The 22,278-nt window shown below is 41.9% G+C and overlaps 1 protein-coding gene across 1 annotated transcript in view; it reads left to right on the top strand.

Annotated features, from left to right (window-relative positions):
• Positions 1 to 22,278, top strand: part of abcb6b (ATP binding cassette subfamily B member 6 (LAN blood group) b) — a 39,838-nt gene that overhangs the window by 3,931 nt on the left and 13,629 nt on the right. The window contains exons 5-14 of the mRNA XM_071207025.1: positions 414 to 529; positions 648 to 769; positions 1,190 to 1,299; positions 1,489 to 1,554; positions 3,342 to 3,467; positions 3,791 to 3,867; positions 4,502 to 4,565; positions 6,090 to 6,175; positions 6,632 to 6,689; positions 7,042 to 7,146. Of these exons, the coding sequence (XP_071063126.1) occupies positions 414 to 529; positions 648 to 769; positions 1,190 to 1,299; positions 1,489 to 1,554; positions 3,342 to 3,467; positions 3,791 to 3,867; positions 4,502 to 4,565; positions 6,090 to 6,175; positions 6,632 to 6,689; positions 7,042 to 7,146 (930 nt within the window). The remainder of the gene's footprint in view (positions 1 to 413; positions 530 to 647; positions 770 to 1,189; positions 1,300 to 1,488; positions 1,555 to 3,341; positions 3,468 to 3,790; positions 3,868 to 4,501; positions 4,566 to 6,089; positions 6,176 to 6,631; positions 6,690 to 7,041; positions 7,147 to 22,278) is intronic.

The raw sequence follows: 22,278 nt of genomic DNA, 5'->3' as shown, positions 1-22,278 counted from the left end.
CTCTTGTGGGGCCACATCAAATGAAGTCGCGGGCCGGATTTGGCCCCCGGGCCTTGAGTTTGACACCCCTGGTTTAAGGAGTCAGAAACCGTGACGATACAGATTGTTTTGACTGGGATTTGAGGAGCCATACAAATGACTCATCTTTTGATAAAGAAGGCTATAGCTTGTGCTGTTTAGGATATAGGGACAGAGAATTGTGCTTCAGACTAGATGGTGGCTGCAGCGTGGGAAACACTTTCACTGTGACCGACATTGTATATTTCAGAATCAGAATACCTGTATCAGTCCCAGAGGGGAATTGTACGTTGTTACAGCAGAAAAAGAGCCAAAGACAGCTTAATATTACGAAGAAACATGCATAAAAAAGTGTAACAGGAAGTCTCTGTCTGCCCCCTCCCTCCACTCTTCAGGTGTGTTTGTTTTCCCAGCTGCACGGCTTGTCCCTGCGCTGGCACCTGGAGAGACGCACCGGAGACGTGCTGAGGAGCGTCGACAGAGGCACGTCCTCCGTCAACAACCTGCTGAGGTGAGACTGTTGGGGGGGGGCATGTTGACTGGTCCCAAAATGGGACACAATGGTACAAAGGAACCAACTCACACTTGTACAGTTGATCTATAATGGTAATGGTTGTTTCTGGCTTTAGCTACATCCTGTTCAGTATCCTTCCCACCATCTGTGACATCATCATCGCCATCATCTACTTCGTCTCCTACTTCAGTGTCTGGTTCGGACTCATCGTTTTCACCTGCATGGTGCTCTACCTCAGTGGGTCAATGTGTGTGTGTGTGTGTGTGTGTGTGTGTGTGTGTGTGTGTGTGTGTGTGTGTGTGTGTGTGTGTGTGTGTGTGTGTGTGTGTGTGTGTGTGTGTGTGTGTGTGTGTGTGTGTGTGTGTGTGTGTGTGTGTGTGTGTGTGTGTGTGTGTGTGTGTGTGTGTGTGTGTGTGTGTGTGTGCCACAGAGGCATGCTTCTCATTAAATTCAGTCAGTAAATTATCTCCGACCGGCATATTGTATATTGGGTGTTTGTTTTAACACATTGTTACTGCCCTCACCCAACACTCATTTTATTTGATTGATTTAGAAACGTTACTATATGTAAATCAGGAAAAATGTATTTTATATTAGTTTACAAAACAATCTTACCATATGCAGCTCCAAAATGATTTGCTCTCCTCTTGTCTGCAGCCTGTACCATCCTGATCACAGAGTGGAGGACAAAATACAGAAGAGAGATGAACGATCAAGACAACAACTCCAAATCCAGAGCTGTAGACTCCCTGCTAAACTTTGAGACGGTAAATAACGCCCAACACTTCCTGTTAAATGCATATATTTATCCTGGTATGTTCAGGTGTGTGTCACAACTGGTCTTTCTGTTTTTCCAACATTTTAAAGGGTTTAATAACATGTGTTTTGATATTTGAGTATCAGTCAATTCCATTATATTTCATCTCTTTCTCTGTTGATTTGATTTATTTTCCCAGGTGAAGTATTACTGCGCTGAGGATTATGAAATCCGCTGCTTTGAGGAAGCCATTTTGAAGTATCAGGTAAGCTTGTGCTACCGTCAAGTGAACATCATCTGTACCAAACAACAGCTAAAAGCAAATAGACATCCCATTAGTGTGCTAATAAAAGTGGAAAGCTTTAGTTAGTAAAGATCTAAATACACTTCCAATGTTAAAGTGGACCTATCATGCTATATTTGAAACATATATTGTAGGGCCATACCTATATAAAACATGTCTGTGAAGTTCTTTTTTCAAAATACCAAACGGATCATGCATTTTAGCCATGCCTCATTTCGCTCTATAGAGTGGCGAAGTCACGCCCATCTACTTCCGGTCCATGGGACCTTATTTCGGAAAAATTATGTATTGAAGTCAATGGAGAGCGAAAACGTATCTTTCGATCCCGTTTAAATTGTGCCACGAATTACACATATGATGTTTGTCAATCTTAAAAAATAATTTCCATGTTAAAAAGTCACAGTTTGTCGTAAAACTGTTGAAATATAAGACTATGATAAATACGCAACGAGAAAGACTACAAATCCCAGAGTCGCGTAAGTGATGTCATAACTGATGTCACAATTGTTTTCCTCCGCTAAATATAAAACATAGCTAAGATAAGATAACTTTAACAAGATGCCTGTGTGCTTAGTACCAGGCTGTAATCATACCAGCAATGGGTCTTGCTCGTTCTTTCGCTTCCCGTCTGATGAAAGGACCAGGAGTGGCTGGATCAAGTTAGCTGCCTAGCTAGTAGCAAGCACTTTAGTTAGCATTACAGTCTTAGCCTTGTCATTTTTATTAGCCGTAACATCAAGTAACCCAAAATGTTAAACAGTAAGAGTAGTAGTCATATTTCGTGAACCCTTTGAAGAGTACTGTCACACCGGTGTGATCATTCTATAATACACCATTTAAGCCCGGGGGAGAAATGCTAACGCTACATTAGCATCGGCGATCTTTTTTACTTAATGCTATCTGCACAAATGGTTAACATTAAACATTAAAAAGATCAGGCAGTTCAGAGAGAATCAAAGGCAGCTTTGCATGACATTCTTCTGGACGTGTTTCATTGTGGTGATAGTGAGGGTAGTCAATCGTTTTGTTGACAAGACAGTAGTGACGGCCATCTTGGTAAGGTGTGTTGTTGTGAGAGTCTGCGAGACCAGAGATGTAGTTCATTAAGCGTTTCACACAAAAAAATGTGTTACTTCACAGTTTTACGACACATTTTAATTTTTTTGACTTGCAAAATTATCTTTTAAATTGACAAACATCATATGTGTAATTCGTGGCACAATTCAAACGGGATCGAAAGATAATCTTTCTCTCTCCATTGACTTCAATACATACTTTTTCCGAAATAAGGTCCCATGGAGCTCCCCCGGAACTGGGGAGGGACTTCGCCTCTCTATTTGCTCTTTTCCAGCCCTGTTTTTGCAAGGGCTGATTCTGCTTTTGTGGCAGACTACAGCGCCACTTACAGGCCTGGCATATGTACTACAGCGTCTCCAAAGCTTTCGAGCGGTCTCTCATTCCCCTGATAGGTGGAGAGTTGCCCATATAGGCGGAGCACCCCTTTCCTGACGTCTGAAAAATTCAAATAATAATCAGCTCCGTTGCAGCCCTGTTTTTAGAGATTTGGGTATGGAGGAAAAGAGAGAGGGTTGTGTTTTCTGACACCTGGTGAGTTCCCTGACACACCGGGGACACATATTCATGTATAAAAGACGTACAAAAGTGCATTTTGCATGATAGGTCCCCTTTAAGTTAATTGCCTGTATTTTCTCATTATAAGTTACATGTGTGCTGGTTGTGTTTGGCAGCACTGTGAGTGGAAGAGCTCAGCCTCCCTGGCTCTGCTGAATCAAACCCAGAACATCATCATCGGATCAGGACTGCTGGTTGGATCTCTGCTCTGTGCCTACCTCGTCTCCGAAGGACAATTCCAGGTATTTGTAAAAGACGATATCACTGAATGTGGATTCAGTGACTCAGACATCTCCTGAATCAGTCAGATATCACCTACAGTAGGAAACGTAGCAAATGCTTACTGTACCTCAATAACTCAGTCCTTGGTGAGAGTTTCTTCCGAACAACCTTATAAAACAATATTAAAATATTTTGTTCTCAGCTTGTTCTGATGCTGAGCAATGTGGGAAAAGTGTGAGTGGTGCTCAAGGGAGGTTAATTGATACGGCTGATGTACACTAAACTTGTATCAATTACACTTACAGGATCAGTAATGTTCAGTATGTGTTTGACTCCCAATCAGATTGGAGACTATGTTCTCTTTGGCACCTACATCATCCAGCTGTACACGCCTCTGAACTGGTTTGGGACCTATTACAGGTGAGGTTAATGTTGAGTACTATTATCACTGACAGCCGAGTATTTACATTTTTAAACCTATGACAGGAGGCATTTATTCAAATTAAAATAGACGTTGACATTTTTTGTGTATGTATTTGTGTGACAGTTGTCAGTCAAAATGGCGGATAGGGTTTAAATGCAATAGCTAAAAAATACAGTATACCAATATTCTGCAAGTTTAGTTTATTTATTTATTTCGAGCGTGTAAAACCAAAGAAAATACAAATGAAACAAAAGATGATACAGACATGATACAGTGCTATACAAATGAATGCAATAACAAAACGAAATATTTAATTAATAATTTAATAATCTGTAGTATCATTGTCTGATATCAATAAACAACAAAACGTTAGCTAATTACACGTCCCAAAAGGGGTCGGAAGAAGTTTACACTTATTTAATCCGACCCCTTCTCCCTTTTTTTTTACATCTTAATATATGTTAACATACAATATAGATGTATATTTATAATCTTGAATAATTTATATAATCATTCATATAATATATATAAGTAAAACTAGTATGACTACTTCTCCTTTGAGTATTTTAGTATTTGTATCTCTTGAGTATATGTTGTATACCCCTGATTGTGTTTTGTGTTTCTCTGCAGGCTCATTCAGAGTTCATTTGTTGACATGGAGAACATGCTGGAGCTGCTGACAGAGCAGGTAGAGGTGAGTCACAAAGAACATACATTGTCGGTACAACTTTGCATGTATTTCTTTGTTTTGTTGAATTCCTATTAAACAATTAGACAAAGCCCATTATTGGTGTATTAAATTATATAAAGTGTCAACACCGATTTATGAGTAAATTCTCTTATTGGACATGATGGAAGCATTTCATCCGTTTTTTTTGTTTTGTCGCTTAGTCAAATTAATTATATCTTAATTCCTTGTTGTTGTTTTTGATGAATTAAAAAATAAATAATACATTTTTGCGACATTTATTATTTTTTGTTTGCAAATGCAGTACTGCGGGTAGTTTGAATAATACATTCAAATGGTTTCTCTTGTTTAGCAGAAAGCACTCAAATGTATTAATTTCGAATCAGGAAAATAACTTTATAGAAATACGTGTACGATATACATATAAATAAATATAATGTATTATTGTTAGCTGGGGGATAAAACTGAAAAGTGTTTATTTCTAATGGCCCTGCTTCAGTCGTTGTTGGAAAATAAATCTCACACAGTCAGAGGTCAGCGGATTAGGAGATCAACAAGTGTTTGTGTTTGACTTTGTGTGTTTGTGCGCATACTGCGTGTACGTCTGTGTGTGTGTGTACGTCTGGCTTTATGAGTGTGTGTTTGGTGGGAAAAGGCGTCCTCCGGCTGCCTCACTAAAGACTCCTACATTCACAGGCCCTTGATATGGTAATCAGCCACATGAATGTAGACAAAAGCATTAGAGCACCTTAAAAACACAGCGGCTCTTTTCTTTGGCTGGAGGAGGAGGAGGAGGAGGAGGAGGAGGAGGAGGAGGAGGAGGAGGAGGAGGAGGAGGAGGAGGAGGAGGAGGAGGAGGAGGTCGCAAAGATCTGATGGGGATGTTTTGTCAAAATGCTATCAAACTTGGTTTAGGGAATATTAAAGATGACATATCAGTTAGTGCATACTTGATGGGATGAAGATTTAAGGACATCTGGAGAATGAAAGAAGGAGTTATTATGAAATAAGAGAGGAGGGAGCAAGTGAGAAAGGAGGGGGAAACACAAGAACAGAGAACTACGGGGTGACTTTATTGTGTATAAACAGTCTCACTTTTTCCTCGTCATTTTGCTTCTTTCTTTTCTATCATTCTCATCTCCTTTTTTCTTCCATCTTTCTTTGTCTTTCCTCCGTTTTTCTTTTTCTTCTTCTTAATACTTAGTAAGGAGGTCATAATATTTTTGACTCATGGCTGAAGTTAAGTTTCTCCAGCTCTCCCCAGGTTGGCAAAAAAATGCATCTCAAAATGCATCAGATTGATGCTTTAAAATATGGAATATTAAAATTGTTCTTCCGGGGGAGCATGCCCCCGGACCCCCCTAGAGGGATAATATCCTTCTCACCTTTTTCACCCCTGACCCGTTTTCATGCCTGTTCAATTGTTCTCTCATCCTTTTCCATACAGCGAAAAAATGGGCAATTAATTAAAAACAAATGTGTGTTCCTTGTCGTTCTGACACTGGTTTCTCTCTCTCCTCCCCCTCACAGATTCAGGATGCTGAGGATGCTGAGGACTTGCAGTTCACAGCAGGTCAGGTGGAGTTTGACAGAGTCTGTTTCAGCTACGTACCTGGGTGTGTAGCCATCAACCAATCTGTTTACAAATCCACTTCTGTATATCTTGATCTTACTTTATCCAATTGAATTGTATTAAAGAAAAGAGAGATTGTCCTCACCAGAGAAACAACAGCATTGGTAACTTAGTCAAACACTTGTTATCATCACCTGCTGTCGGGAGGAGGACTAAGAACAGTCGACGAAACATATTGAGTTGTATTAATGAATGTCTAATTGACCTCGTGTATGCGTTGACGTTAACGCTGAAGCATATTTTCAGCATTCTGTGAGATGACAAGAAAGAAAGGTCCAGGGAATAATCATATCTGCTTTTTACATTGAATCTCAATAAACTGACCTTCTGTAACTTTCATTTTCCAGATGTTCACGGTCATGCTTGATTATTCTTTGACCCATGAGATCAAAGTGTAATTCATTTTGATCCTGAATGTTGCTTTTCTTTGTGTTTGCAGCACTGAGATTCTTAGGGATGTGTCCTTTACGGTGGAGGCGGGACAGACAGTTGCCTTGGTATGTAGTCCTCTGTTGACAGTACTTTATCGTCTATAAAGTTTAATTTCCTTGCTCACTGTAACCAAATCTCTAAATAACTTGTCGTCTCATTTACAGTACGTTTATGGGTGTCTGGCAGTGGTGGGACGGGCGTAGAATTTAAGCCTTTCAATTAAATTAAAGTAGTAATGCAAGTGTTAATACAAGTATAATTCCTTCTAACATTGTGTGTGTGTGTGTGTGTGTGTGCGTGTGTGTGTGTGTGTGTGTGTGTGTGTGTGTGTGTGTGTGTGTGTGTGTGTGTGTGTGTGTGTGTGTGTGTGTGTGTGTGTGTGTGCGTGTGCGTGTGCGTGTGTGTGTGTGTGTGCAGGTTGGCCCCTCTGGATCAGGGAAAAGCTCCATCCTGCGTCTGCTGTTCAGATTTTATGACCTTCAGAGTGGCAGCATTCGCATCGACGGGCAAGACATCTCCAAGGTAAACACACACATACTGTAAGCATGAAACACTTCAGAGGGGACTGTGTGCAGATGTTTTCTGGGCCGAGCCAGGCCAGCAGTTTCCCCTTGTGTCTTGTCTTTGTGATAAGCTAAGCAAAGACAACATAAGCTAATTCCCTGCTGGCATTAACCCCATATGAATGCAAAGATGTGAAAGTGGTATTGATTTTCTTGTCTTATTCTTGGCAAGTAAGTGAATCCATAGTTATCCTTTTAATACTAAATTAAACGCCTATTTGCAAAAAGGCTTTTCTAACCCCAGAAAAATAGAAAATAAATACCTTTGGCTTTTTCAGTAGACATATGCCTTTCGGATATGTGTCTTTCTTTCAACTCCACAAAGGCACCGGGAGCAGGGTCAATAAAGCTGGTGACCCATGTTTTTAAATGATACTTATCCCATGTCTGTGATTATCTGTTTAACCAGAGTTGGTGATTTTCTCATGAGTTTCTTTGGTTTGTGTTGAGTTGAAATGAAGGCGGGTTTTTACACTGATGTGCGATGTGACATGACTGCTGTCTGACTGGAGTCCCGTGGCTCTGATCATGTGTAACAAGTTATGATACACGTCCAAATCCTTTTTGACGACAACAAGCGCCATGACATCAGGCAGGAAAACATAAAGCAGAAATAAGCACCTGTGGTGACTGCAGAGGGAATGTCCCGGAAATAGATGTCATTGAAAGGTTCCCCGCTAAAGGCAAAGCCAGATGCTAGTGGGTGGTGGTGGGTTTACTGTCCAGTGGGAAAGAGGCTGGGTTTTATCATTTGTCAAATATGTCTTTAAACTGCAGCCATTGTTATCATCGGCTGTGATGTTCTTTGATTGGCTTTCTATCCTTTAGAATGTTGTGTTTGTTTCCGTCTTTTCCTATCAGTCATTCCTCTTTTCTCTCACTCTTTATTTCTGTTTCCTACTTTTGCCTCACGCACCTTTACATCCACTTTCCCTCCTCTCTCTCTCTCTCACTCTCTCTCTCTCTCTCTCTCTCACTTCTCTCTTTCTCTCTCTCACTCTCTCTTTCTCTCTCTCTCACTCTTTATTTCTGTTTCCTGCCTTTGCCTCACGCACCTTTACATCCACTTTCCCTCCTCTCTCTCTCTCACTCTCTCTCTCACTCTTTCTCTCCCTCACTCTCTCTCTCTCTCTTTCTCTCTCTCACTCTCTCTTTCTCACTCTCTCTCTCCTCTCTCTCTTTCTCTCTCTCACTCTCTCTTTCTCTCTCTCTCTCACTCTCTCTCTCTCTCACTCTCTCTTTCTCACTCTCTCTCACTCTCTCTCTCTCTCTCTCTCTCTCTCTCTCTCTCACTCTCTCTCTCTTTCCCTTTCCCTTTCTCTCTCTCCCTCTCTCTTTTTCTCTCTCTCACTCTCTCTCTCTCTCTCCACAAATACACCCACACACACACACACACACACACACACACACACACCACACACACACACACACACACACACACACACACACACACACACACAGACACACAGACACAGACACAGACACACACACACACACACACACACACACACACACACACACACCACACACACACACACACACACACACACACACACACACACACACACACACAGACACACAGACACACAGACACACAGACACACACACACACACACACACACACACACACACACACACACACACACACACACACACACACACACATCTGGGCTGAGTGTGTGAACTCCAGTCACACTGTGAATAAATCATAGTAAAAGGTTCCTGAATAATGCAGCAAAGAATCCAGACGCCAGATGTGTGTGTGTTTATGTCTCGCTGTGTGTGTGTGTGTGTGTGTGTGTGTGTGTGTGTGTGTGTGTGTGTGTGTGTGTGTGTGTGTGTGTGTGTGTGTGTGTGTGTGTGTGTGTGTGTGTGTGTGTGTGTGTGTGTGTGTGTGTGTGATTTATAGCCGCTGCAATAACTCTTTCTATGATTTGCCAAGTCTTAAAAAAAGCCAAACACATGCATACCTGTTTTATACGATGGACACGCTTGTTTTGAAGGCTGAGACTGGGGATGATTATGAGGACTCTTATTTATCATTTACTCATAGCTGCCAACTTTTTCATTTAGACTGAGATGTGGTATTGGTGAAGTCGGGTCATGTTATGATTATCCACGGCGAGTCAGGGTCATCGCTCCTCGACCTCCAGGAGTTTTGTTCAAATAGGTCAGCAGCGAAATTAACTTTTTCTAGATAAAGAAAATAGACAATAATCATGATAGATGATTAATCCTTTATTGATTCAGCAGCATGCTTGCTAACATCCCAACTTCAGAGCCTGAATGACGCTGAATATTCACTATAAGTTCAGTTAAAAATGTTATATAAACTAGAATGCTATTTAATTTCCATCTGGAGAATAGCGTTAATCAGCATAGCTTTTTTACAGTTAAATGTCTGAATTTAATTTGATGGTTTATGAAGCTTTTCCATCGTTTCTTTTTGATGAAATGTATTCCTGAGATGGCCCATGATTTGGTTTTCTGTTGACAGCAACAGTAACTCTATTTTACAACATCATGCTGCTTTTTAAGCCAGCAGTAATAAAGATATTGTGTTGAAGGCTTTTTTCACGGCCCTCTGAAGGCAGCAGGTGTCCGGTCCCTCTGTAGTCTGGTGCGATGTTGTCTTTGCCAAAGCAAGAATTACGTAGACCCCGCAGCTTCGTTTTCTTCAACCAGCATTAGAGAGTTGTAAAATAACCACAGAACCCTCCCTACATGTGCACATGAAAAGTGCACTATGATTAATTACTCTTCATGTCAACAGCTGTGTTAGAGACACACCTGCTCCGCTCATAGCTCTTTCAGTGCAGTCCTTCTGATCCTACCCTCGTGGGCCAAGTGCACCACAGGCACCCCATTTTTAAAAGTGCATTTTGGCTCGCATACTTGGCAGAGCCCACTAGACTGAGACTGGTTTACAAAAATAGGGTCCTACTGTATGTGCACACCTAGTATTGCTTGTGGTGGAAAAGAGATTACAAAACAACACGGAAAGTATTACACCTTGCTGGATACTCATGATATCAGAATCAAACTAAATCCATCTGGTTAGGCTTCAAGTAAAGCGTTTAGTGTCCACCAGCCAGTAACTGGACCTATTCGTGTCCTCACTAAAAGTAACGAGCATGGTTTAGGGTTGTGACGACACACAGAGGCAACTGTTCGTTTTAAACAACAACGGTGGCTCCTTAAGACGTGGTGCAACACACAGGTTATATATTAGAACTGGAGAGTGTGTGTCCATTAAAGGAAGAGACAAGAAAAGCACATTAGGCTTTTCTTAATGGAAAGATGTTTTGGCTCTTCTGCTGACTAGGTTCAATAAAAGTTTGATTGACAGGTGGTCATCCAATCACCTGCCGAGTATTTTTTTTAATACCTGCCCCTTTTCAAAACTGTTTTTCAATTAAGGCTTCTACGTTGGTTCTGAGTATCAAACCGACAATAGGCCTAATTGTCTGTATTTTTACGCTTTGAACTGCAGCTGAACTTGTGGCAGGTTTGATCCTATTGGTCCTATTGTTTATCCTGCTGTCATATTACCAGAATGTTAGTAAGTCGGTCGTCATTAAAACTATTACGTTGCACATGCACATAAGCTTTAGAAAACGTGTTTGTATGGAGTTGGAATTGGACATTTGGAGTCAGTTGCATGAATATTTGAGTTTGCCGCTCTGTAATTACACATCAAGAAGAACATTTTAATCAACTGACATACATGCACACATGTGGTTTTCTCTTTAATCAGATTCAGATCTGCCTCTATGAGGAGCAGGATGAACAGGCAGTGTCAAAACGCCTTAGTGTCCTCCACTGAAGGATTCATTCTGTTGATTTTTTGTTCATCAGCCATTTTATTTTGCATCTCTCATTGTTGTATTTAATATGCCAGGAAGAACTGTAAACATCGCAAGGATTGTAGTTATGATATCAGCAATAGTGTAATGTTAATTATATTAAAACTGATGAAAAGTGAGTATTTGTAAAGCGAATCTGGTTATTGGTAACTCCCTAGGAAAAAGTAGGGGCAATGAGGGTGTTATCAGGGAGAGGTCATATAAAGCTGGATCCAATTGATGACACGTGGAAAAAACTGCTCAGCGCCCTTCGTGCTAATCCCAAATAAATCCTTAGAAAATATCCCGCAATAACTTTTAATGGCTCCACAAACTTAAAATTATTTGTTAGTCATGATGCAGGTGAAAATGAGGAACTTATATAATACATGTGACTATTTGTCGAGGTGATTCTTCCAATAGCTTAATCACAGTTTAAGAGAGCTTAGTGCTATTAGTAATGAATCAATACAAAATAATTTGGATCACCTTTGTTACATATGACATAGGACATGGAGTAGTTTGTGGTAAGTTAGATGATAGCAGTTTCTCCACAACAGCTGTTTCACATGTTTCGTCTTGTCACTCAATTAAAATAATAATAATAATAATAATAATAACTGAGATTTCTATAGCGCCTTTCAAGGGACCCAAGGTCGCTTTACAGGAATAGGGCGAGCACACACAAAACAAAACAAAGGTCAGACAGACAAAACAACAGATAGATTTAAGGGCCGAAAGCCTTGATGAACAGATGGGACTTGAGGGCCCTTTTGAAGGCGTCCAGTGTGGGGATGTTGCGAATCTCCGCAGGGAGAGCGTTCCAGAGGGTGGGGGCTGCCACACTGAAGGCTCTGTCCCCGAAGGTTCTCAGTTTGGTGCGGGGGGTGGTGAGCAGGCCAGAGTCTGAAGACCGCAGGTTCCAGGGTGGGGCATGTGGGTGGAGGATGTCCGATAGGTACTGGGGGGCAAGGGCATGGAGGGACTTGTAGGTCAGGAGGAGGACTTTATAAGTTATGCGGAACTTGACCGGCAACCAGTGGAGGTGGATGAGGGTGGGAGTGATGTGCTGCCACGGCTTTGTGTGTGTGACCTGAAAATCGACCTGCCTTTCATGTTGTGCCCTCTAAATACTTTTTTAATGTGTCACTATCAGGGGATTAATTTGCCTATTTTATCCACTAAAACAACATCTGTCTGGCGATCAGACAAACATTCATCCATCGTCGTTATCACCTGGTAAAAGAGAGTGGTCATGGTGAGAGGGGCTGAATCCTTTGCAAAGCACAATGCAAACATCTTCAAATGAATAGTTTGACGTTTTGCGATGAGAAGGTTAATATCACTGTCATCTCTATACACTACTAAAAACATAAAGATGCCACTTTTAGTTTGACATTTCTGCTTGTGTTGCAATAACAAAAAACACATACAAAAAAATGACATTAAAACATTCAGTGGACGAGAGCCATGCTAGCTATATTATCATGTTTCCAGACTTTTTGCTATGCTAGGTTAAAGGTCACCTATTACCAGTGGCGGTTCTAGAACATTTTACATGGGGGGGGCAAAGGGGAGGCAAGAGGTCATGCCAGGGTGCCCTAACACAAGTGTTCTTAATGCACAAGAGAAACAAGGTGTTCAGACAAACAATCGGGTGCCCTTTGAGTCCCCCAAGCTTACCTCAACCATTTTAAATGAAAGGAAACTACAAAATGTATTTTAATTGCAATGAATTAATGGAACAGGTTGTTTAGCATTACAATGTAAAATTAAATATATATTTTGCTTTAAAAAAAATTGGTTGTCTTAGACAGACATATTTGCATGTCCTCACTAAGCATTATTACATATTAATTTAATATTAAACAAATCGAAATGGCCAATTATCCCAAAATGTTGCTGCTAATATAATCATATGCTTGTCAACTTTAACTGATCAAAAATAAATTCTGAAAAAATACTTGAATTATCTATGAAATTGCAATATTGTCCCTCAGTTTGTTTCAACCCCGTCACGCCATACCATTTACCCTCCTATTCAAATAATGGATCAGTCCATGTGTGATCTGCATTGAGGGAATTACATCACAAAAGTGTCAGTTTCTTCTCTTACCTATATTTCAGTGTTTGTATTTTCAGATTAAGATTGACAAACTCAACATTTCAACTCTGTTATATGAATTAATTATAGTGAATAATTAATAGTTTTGCAAAATATTACAATTTTGTAATGTCCTTGATTTCCATGTGATGCCAATATGTCTTAGCTAAACAAGGTCTCATGCCTACTTTTTTACTAGGAAATTCCTAGTAGGCCTAATTATTTATATGTTGTGCCTGAGGTGGGAACATGTAAGTAGTCCACTACCAGATGTTATGACCAAACATTTTGGTTTAATTTTTCAAAGATATAAAGACCCAAAAGGCACCCGATTCAGAGAATACTCTAATTCTGCATACTGTAAGTACTTAATTATAATTAAGTACACAAATGACATCACCCATCTCTTCAGAGAGCTACAGGTGACCTGTGCAGCAACACATTTCAATCAATATTTGTCAATACTAAGAGCTGCTAGATTGTGATGCTGTGATGGAACATGTAAGGAGAATAAAAACATACCATGTGGTCCAGCTGGAGTTTCATCTGCTTCCTGATCCCTGCCTCTGGCCCTCTTTCTGATACTTCATCTTTATTCCTCACATACATTTCTTCTTCTTCACTAATGTCTTCATCTCCTCCTCTTCCTCCTGCTCTGACCCTCCTGGTCTCTTCATCTCCTCCTCTTCCTCCTGCTCTGACCCTCCTGGTCTCTTCATCTCCTCCTCTTCCTCCTGCTCTGATCCTCCTGGTCTCTTCATCTCCTCCTCTTCCTCCTGCTCTGATCCTCCTGGTCTCTTCATCTCCTCCTCTTCCTACTGCTCTGACCCTCCTGGTCTCTTCATCTCTCTTTTCCTTTTCCTCTCTCTGATCACTTCTCATATGTCTTTGTGTTGTTGTTGAATCACTCTAGCTACTCTGGCCTGCAAGAGTCTACTTGTGAAAAGCACTGGTACAAATGCTTGCATAACTTTACACGTTAGGGCCATGTAGCTAATAAGTAGCATATCATAAATATAACATCAGAAAGTATTGATCAAACGCACACAGGCAGCTGTGTTTGGATCCAGTTTTTACGGTAAAGGATGTATCCTGGTTTCATTGATCTGGCCTCATGGCTGTGATGTGTAGTTTACGTGGATTTAATAGTTTAGCAAAGTGATCGATCTCCCAGCTAACGCTGTCTGCGTAGTATTTTGTAACGTAACGCCCCAAACAGCGCCCGTCTGTTAAACGCTGTCGATTCAAATGGCAGCGTTTTATTCATATTTAGTTTCAAGCTCTCGTCCTTAGTAAAAACAAAACTAGTGGAAGGGCAAATGCTCCCAGGAGAAGCTGATCCATAGGTGCTGGGACAGCTCGCTCCCTCTCTGCAGCTCTGTGAGCCGCGGTCTGTGTGAACATCGCTCCACAGTTTAATGCAGGGCCGTAGCTACGTTTTTAACGGGCTATGGTATTAAATGATATTTAAAATGATTCAATTTTAACTAATGTAATGCTTGTTTTGTTGCTTGAGAAGATTGTGGCAATAGTGTAGGTTTGTTTTAGTACAGTTTTAGGGAAACAAAAGTTAGGGGGCAGCTGGGGGGGCAAGGCTCTACAGTGGGGGGTCAGCTGCCCCCCCTTGCCCCCCGTAGATCCGCCCCTGCCTATTATGCAAAATTCACTTTTTAAACATGTGTCTCCTCTGTGATTTTGGACACTTTATGATGTCATAACGGTTTGTTGGCTTGTGTAACCATTAGCCAATCACCAACCAAGGTAACCCCCCCACCTTATCTCCTGAATGTCCTCCTAGAGCACCATTGTGTTCTTTGTAACCAAATGTCTCTCAGAGGGGCGTGGGGAGGGGCTCCTTATTTTCATCTAAAGTAACAGACAGAGAATCAGCACTTTTGAAGCAGGGCTGAAACAGAGGGGATTATGGGTAATGCTGCAATGATCTGTTTGGTGTTTGGAGCCAAACATATATACAAACAGACATGTTTTGTATATATCTGAGAACTATAATATATTGATGAAAAACCGAATAATAGGGGACCTTTAAGTTAATCACCCGCTTGCTTGCTTGCTTGCATGCGTTTCATATTCAGTGTACTGACAATTTCTTTGTCCGACGGCAACTTCATCTCAACCGTGTTTTCCTTTCCAGATGTCGTTGGAAGCTTGAGTAGAAGTGTTGCTTCTATAACTGCCAATTGTGCGAGGCATTTTTATGTAGAACAGACAGAAACGTTTTAATTAAATACTTTGAATGCGAGGACAGGAGACTCTGGGATGTGGCATGGTTTAATAGATAATTGTTATCATTGTTGTTGCCACATGTTCCAGCTGCATCTGGGATCTAACGTTCTAATGTTCCGCTCGTTGGACACAGCTGCTTGCAGATTGAAGGATCATTTCTCCTCAGCTGTTGAAAGGGAAAGATTTTGACATTACTCACGTGGCCATATGTATAGAGTTTGTTTTACTCACTTTATCAGTCCTCTTCCCCATACTGGCCATGAAGTGTTTTAACACTGCCTCACATAATGGGACAAACTCCACAATCCTTGTCCTGTGCAAAAATACATTCAGCTAATAATATTATAGTCTGAGTTAGCTCAATAATTATATTATTTAATACTGTAGTTGAATCGCTTCAAAACCCTTGTAAAGAGTTGTGATGTGAACCCTTTGGATTCTCCACACATAGCCTTGTGTGTTCCTTCCAAACAACTCAGCGTTGGTTTCATCTGTCCACAGAACATGTTGCCAGTAGTGCTGGAACATCCAGGTGCTCTTTTGCAAACTTCAAACGTGCAGCAATGTTTTTTATGGACAGCAGTGGCTTCCTCCGTGGTGTCCTCCCATGAAGTCCATTATGTTCAGTGTTTTACGTATCGTAGATTCGTCAACAGAGATGTTAGCAGCATGTGCCAGAGATTTCTTTGAGTCTCTAGCTGACACTCTAGGATCCTTCTTCACCTCATTGAGCATTCTGCGCAGTGCTCTTGCAGTCATCTTTACAGGACGGCCGCTCCTAGGGAGAGTAGCAACAGTGCTCAACTTTCTCCATGTATAGACACTTTGTCTTACCGTGGACTGATGAACATCAAGGCTTTCAGAGATACTTTTGTAACCCTTTCCAGCTTTATGCAAGTCAACACTTCTTAATGGTAGGTCTTCTGAGAGCTCTTCTGTGCGAGGCATGGTTCACATCTGGCAATGCTTCTTAAGAATAGCAAATTCAAAACTGGTGTGTATTTTTTATAGGGCAGGGCAGCTTTAACCAAGACCTCCAATCTCGTCTCATTGATTGGACTCCAGGTTGGCTGACTGCTGACTCCAATTAGCTCTTGAAGAAGTCTTTAGCCTAGGGGTTCACATACTTTTCCCACCCTGCACTGTGAATGTTTACATGGCGTGTTCAATAACAACATGAAAACATATAATTGTTTGTGTGCTATTAGTTTAAGCAGACTCTGTTTGTCTGTTGTTGTGACTTAGATGAAGATCAGAACACATTTTATGACCAACTTATGCAGAAATCCAGGTCATTCCAAAGGGTTCACTTTTTCTTGCAACTGTATATGTGATTTTATTGTTATGCAGTATAATAATCTGTCAAATATAGTCACATTTGCAGGAGTCCAGTTGTTTATGTTGCAACACTGGAGACGCCTCAGCCTCATGTCCCTCTTTGGGTTTGGTTTTTGAGCCATCAGTCCTCTGCCACTGTGTTTGTCCTGCATATGGCAGCCACATGTAGTGAATCTCTGATGAATCGCCTCTGCCATAACACTGCCGGCTGATGCTGAGTCATTTGTGGGAGTTTTTAAAGTGTCTGTCAGGAGATTTTATTTTCTATTTTAGGGGATATAAACAGCAGTTTCTATTTAGCTTAGTTCCTGTGCAACCATGATGGAAATCACCGCTCTCAATGACACAGTTGTTTTTGTTGTTCTATGGCACACCTTCTGTCAGTAAAGAGCAGACAGAAAGCGTCTAATAGAGTAACATTCATCAATAACTCGAGGCAGAATCATTGCAGGGTTAGAGAAAGAAGGGTCCCTAAGAGCCAATTTATTAGAGGAATAGTCCATGTTTTTTTTCAAATGCATATATGCTTTCTTGCCAAAAGTTAAATTAGATGTCTGTTTTGAAAGTATAAAGTTTGAGTAGATGCTAAACGTTATAGCCAGTCCCAGAATGGAAACAAGGGAAAACGGCTACTCTGGCTCCCAAAGGTAACAACATCTGAAAACAAGGTTTCTGAAGAATTCAGCAAAATGTTAAAGAACAGGCCAACACGCATAGCAAAAAGCTATGTCTTAAAATATAACCCTGAACTTGTACAACTACAACAAAATCATAGCATACTTACATCAACAATCAAAAACAATGTTTAAAGGGTTTGGTTAAAGGGGACCTATCATGCAAAATGCACTTTTGTACGTCTTTTATACATGAATATGTGTCCCCGGTGCGTCAGGGAACTCACCAAGTGTCAGAAAACAACCCTCTCTCTTTTCCTCCATACCCAAATCTCTAAAAACGGGGCTGCAACGGAGCTGATACAGACGTTAATTTTGCTGACGTCAAGAACGAGGAGCTCCGCCTATATGGCCAACTCTCCACCTATCAGGGGAATGTGGGGTTGGGCCACGGCCATTGCCACTCGAAAGCGCTGGAGACACTGTAGTACATATGCCAAGCCTGTAAGTGGCGCTGTAGTAAGCAGCGAAGAAGACTTCCCTCGCATGGTTGCCATGGTTGCCCTTCTGTTTATTCTCCGCTGTGGACGCTCTGGCACCTCTCCGCCTCTTCCAAGGGACGAAGGGACCGTGCGGCAGAGTTTCAGTTAGATTTTCTTTTTCCGTTAAAGTTGAAATCTTCCGGACAAAATTAGAAAAGTGCCGGTCAAAAGTCTTCTTTGTTATTTATTGAGCTTTAAAACAAATGAATAACGACTCTATATAATCATATAAGAATAATACAGGACGGAGCCTCTCTTTTCCTCCCCCTCTTCTGAGAGCCCAGCAGCTAATCTCCCTCTCCTGCAGGGGGCGGGGTCAGCTGCAGCTCATGTGCACTAAAGCTACGTCACAGAATCAGCCCCCTGCAAAAACAGGGCTGGAAAGAGCAAATAGAGCGAAATGTTGCATGGCTAAAATGCAGGATCTGTTTGGTATTTTGAAAAAAAAACTTCACAGACATGTTTTATGGCCCTACAATATATATTTCAAATATAGCATAATAGGTCCACTTTAAGGAACTCTAAGCACATTGTGAAGGTTATGGAACAATTTAAGTCTTAGTTAGACTAGATGGTCTGACCCAACCCACCAACAAACCTCCTTTCTATGAACAAATATACAAAGAAATCAGGTTTGGTGCAGAAAGATCTTAAATACCTCATCATCTAACAGATGTGTTGTCTTGTGTGTGAGGACCGCTGTCTTACCCTAACTTGTTCTCTTTTGTTCCGCTGTTGATGTCTCAATGAAAAACAATGAAAGCTTTCTTTTTTTTTCTTTGGTCCGTCCATCTGTCCATTCATCTTGTTCTGACATTTGGTTTTTAGAGCTCTGTCAACTCGCCTCTATCAGAAACAGATGCTGAGTTGTACTGCAGTCAAACAAATACCAAAAAATAAACGGCAAAGATCAAATTAAGGCAAAGTGACTGATAACCAGCCAAACCGAGCTGTTGCTGGAAATGGAATTTGTATTGTTGCGGCGGCGGACAAAAGCTTTCAACAAGAAATATTCAAAGTCCTGCACACTGACCAGAGATTCGTTGAAAACCAGAATATATTTGGGGGGAATTCAAGGGCCGCATTCATGGAAAACAAAGTGCTTAATCTTAAAATAATTATTTAGCTGATAAAAATATAATTTGGAACTGATATGATGCAACTCCTCTAGTCTGGAACATCTGCTTTTCACACTCTGGAGAGGTAAATATGTTCAATGTATAAATAAAAACAGGTTGTGATAGGAATTGTTCATTTTATTCACATTATTTCATTTAGTTGCTTCAGTAGTTTCCTATTGATTTACTAACCTCTCAGCTCTCTCTCTCTCTCTCTCTCTCTCTCTCTCTCTCTCTCTCTCTCTCTCTCTCTCTCTCTCTCTCTCTCTCTCTCTCTCTCTCGCATTGAAGAAACCTCATTCACATGACCTCCTCTCAATGCAACCTGAACAGAAGACAGGCTACACAAGCACACAAAGAGCAGATTTGAAAAACAAAGATAGTAGAATAAAAAAAACAGAGTGAGAGAGAGAGACACGCAAACATACACCCAGAAGGGGGGGGGGGGGCAAAAAAAAGATTCCAACTTTGTGAATCTAGAGCCAGTAGAGAGTAAAAGTTCCGGCGGATCGTCAAGAGCTTGAGTTTATAGAGAGAGAGGTGCACTGCTGGACAGATTGTTATTAAGAAACAGTGGCTTTATACTATATTAATCGACACTGAGACAGACTTGCCAGCTGGAAAATGAAAGAATGAGTATCTAATTGAAAGTTAAAGGTGGGGTAGGTAATTTTGGAGAAACCCGCTCGAGTGCGCTAGAATTTGAAAATACACAACAGGAACAAATCTGTCACTTCCTTCCAGAGCCCCTCCTCCAACACACACGAACGCGCACATGACCAACGAGGGCACGAGATAAGTCTGTGCACAGATGGAAGGCTGACAGGCAGGTAGGCCATCCAGTTATTTTAGCGGCTAAAATGATTTGTCGTGCTTTTTACAGTACTGCGGCTTCCACAGATGACATTTTTTTATGGATTTTTTGTCAAAGCACTTAAGATATTCATTGCTATTGGGATATTAAGAGCATTCCATGGAATATAACAAAAAGTGTATCTCGAGCCGGTTTCTCAAACGTACCTACCCCACCTTTAAGGCAAAAAGATGAGTTTGGATTTAAATGCATCGACTGATGGACTGTCTGACGTCCATAGGGAGGTTATTCCAGGGGAAAGGAGTAAGATAGGAAATGTCCATCTGTCGTTAGAGATACATCAATGTATGATCTGACCATGGATATATAAAGAGAACTGCAGCATTGAAAATGGGGCCCTGTTCATAAGTGTTATTAACTGTCTGACTGGATGTTGGTTAAGCCCTCAAGGTTGCATTACTCCATCATCGGCTGTCACTCGTAGTCGAGTATGACTGTCCTCCTTCTTGGTCCTTGTGGGTCTTCAGGTGGGCGTAGAGGCCGATCCTGGACCCGATTATTCTTGTGCAATGTGGGCATGGGAATGTACTGTGGTGGAGGGTTTGGGTTGGACCTGTTTGGTGGTTGCTCTCTCCTTCCTGAGTCTGCGCTTGTCTTGTGCAGCATGGCAGAGGTCATCATTATATAGTGCAGCACCCTCACAGACAAGGTTTCTCCAGGTCGCCCTGTCTGTTGCCATGTCTGTTGCCATGTCTTGCCATGTGGCACTTCTTTAGGTTTGTTTTTATGTTATCTTTGTAACTCTTCTTTTGGCCTCCAGGGGCCCGTTTCCCTTTAACAAGCTGTAAATAAAGGACTTGTTTTGGGAGGTGAGAGTCAGGCATGCGGATAACATGGCCAGTCCATCTGAGCTGGTTTTGGGCAATGGTGGGAATGTCAGCCTCCTCCAGGACACTGGTGTTACGGCCCGTCCACACAGCGGCGTGCGTTGACGCTTCCCCATTCACTTTGAATGGGGTGACGTCACTTTTAGCCGAAATGCATCATGGGAAGCGACGTGGAGCGTAGCTGGCGTGGCTCGCTGCAAAAGTTGAGCAATGTTCAACTTTTGACGCCTCGGCGAGGCGTCAGCCAATCGAATCATATGCCAGTACAAGCTCTAGCCAATCAAACCGCTGCTTGTGTGTCAGGGGCGGGAGATTCATGTGATTGGTTGTTGGTCGAGTTTCAGACACGCCCGCCGGCAAGCGTCAACGCACGCCGCTGTGTGGACGGGCCGTTAGTGCGCCGATCCTCCAAGCTAATCCTGAGGATTTTTCTGAGGTATCTCTGATGGTATGCCTCAAGTGCCTTTAAGTGCCTGCTGTCAGAGTCCTGCATCGGGTCGGGTACCCGCGGGGACCCGCAAAAAAGGGGATTCGCGGGTGGTATTTTTTCAAACGCTTTTTTCCGGGTTCGGTTCTGGGTAAAACAAAGATGATGCGGGTCGGGTCGCGGGTATTGCATAATAAATATATTAAAATAATAATAATTGAGTTTAATGTTTAAATCCTCAGACCTCTCCCCCGCGGGACCGTGCATAATCATAACCTCTGCAGCGCATCAATCTGCTGCTGAGCGCGCCACATTCGAAATGGCTGAGGTGAAGCTCTCTAGCGGAGAATACAGCATTTTCAAGACAAATATGCAACTGCATGTGTTAATAATTGCACGTTTTCACTGCTCATATATAGGCTATGCGGGTTCGGGTCGGGTTGCGGATCTTGTGCCGACGGGTCAGATCGGGTTGCGGAACTAATTGGTAATATGTGCGGGTAGCGGGGCGGCTTTGGTATTGCACGTCGCGGGTGCGGGGCGGGAGCGGGTCTTGAAAATCAGACCCGTGCAGGACTCTGCCAGGCTTCTGATCCATACAGAAGAGTGGGGAGCACCACAGCTTTATAGACCAAGATGTTGGTCTTTGCTTGGAGGTCACGGTTCTCAAAGACTCTCTTCCTTAGCCTTGAGAAAGCCCCACTGGCACAGCTGAGGCGATGGTGTATTTCATCATCAATAACAGCTTTTGATGATAGGAGGCTGCCAAGGTATGGGAAGTAGTCCACATTTTCCAGTCTGATGTTGTCAATGGAGATGTTTGGGGGTAGGATAGGCGTACTGCTGTTTGGTGGTGGAGGATTTGGGTCTTTTTTATGTTGATGGCTAGACCAAGCTGTTTGTATGCTTTCGCAAAGGTGGATACTCTGTAGGTCCTCTTCTGAGAGGGCTACAAGGGCGTTGTCATCTGCATACTGCAGCTCCATGATCGATATGGTGGTGGTTTGACCTTTAGCCCTGAAACAGTTGATGTTGAGGAATTGGCCGTCAGTTCTGTACATGATGTTGACTCCCTGGGGCAGATGCTTGCTTGTGAGATGTAGGATAGCAGCAACAAAGATGGAGAATAGCGTTGGAGCGATGACACATCCCTGTTGT

This window comes from Pseudochaenichthys georgianus, chromosome 21 (assembly GCF_902827115.2).
Source record: "Pseudochaenichthys georgianus chromosome 21, fPseGeo1.2, whole genome shotgun sequence".
NCBI classification, from domain to species: domain Eukaryota; kingdom Metazoa; phylum Chordata; class Actinopteri; order Perciformes; family Channichthyidae; genus Pseudochaenichthys; species Pseudochaenichthys georgianus.
The sequence above is the reverse complement of the archived record's forward strand: the minus strand, read 5'-3'. Positions and strand labels throughout refer to the sequence as shown.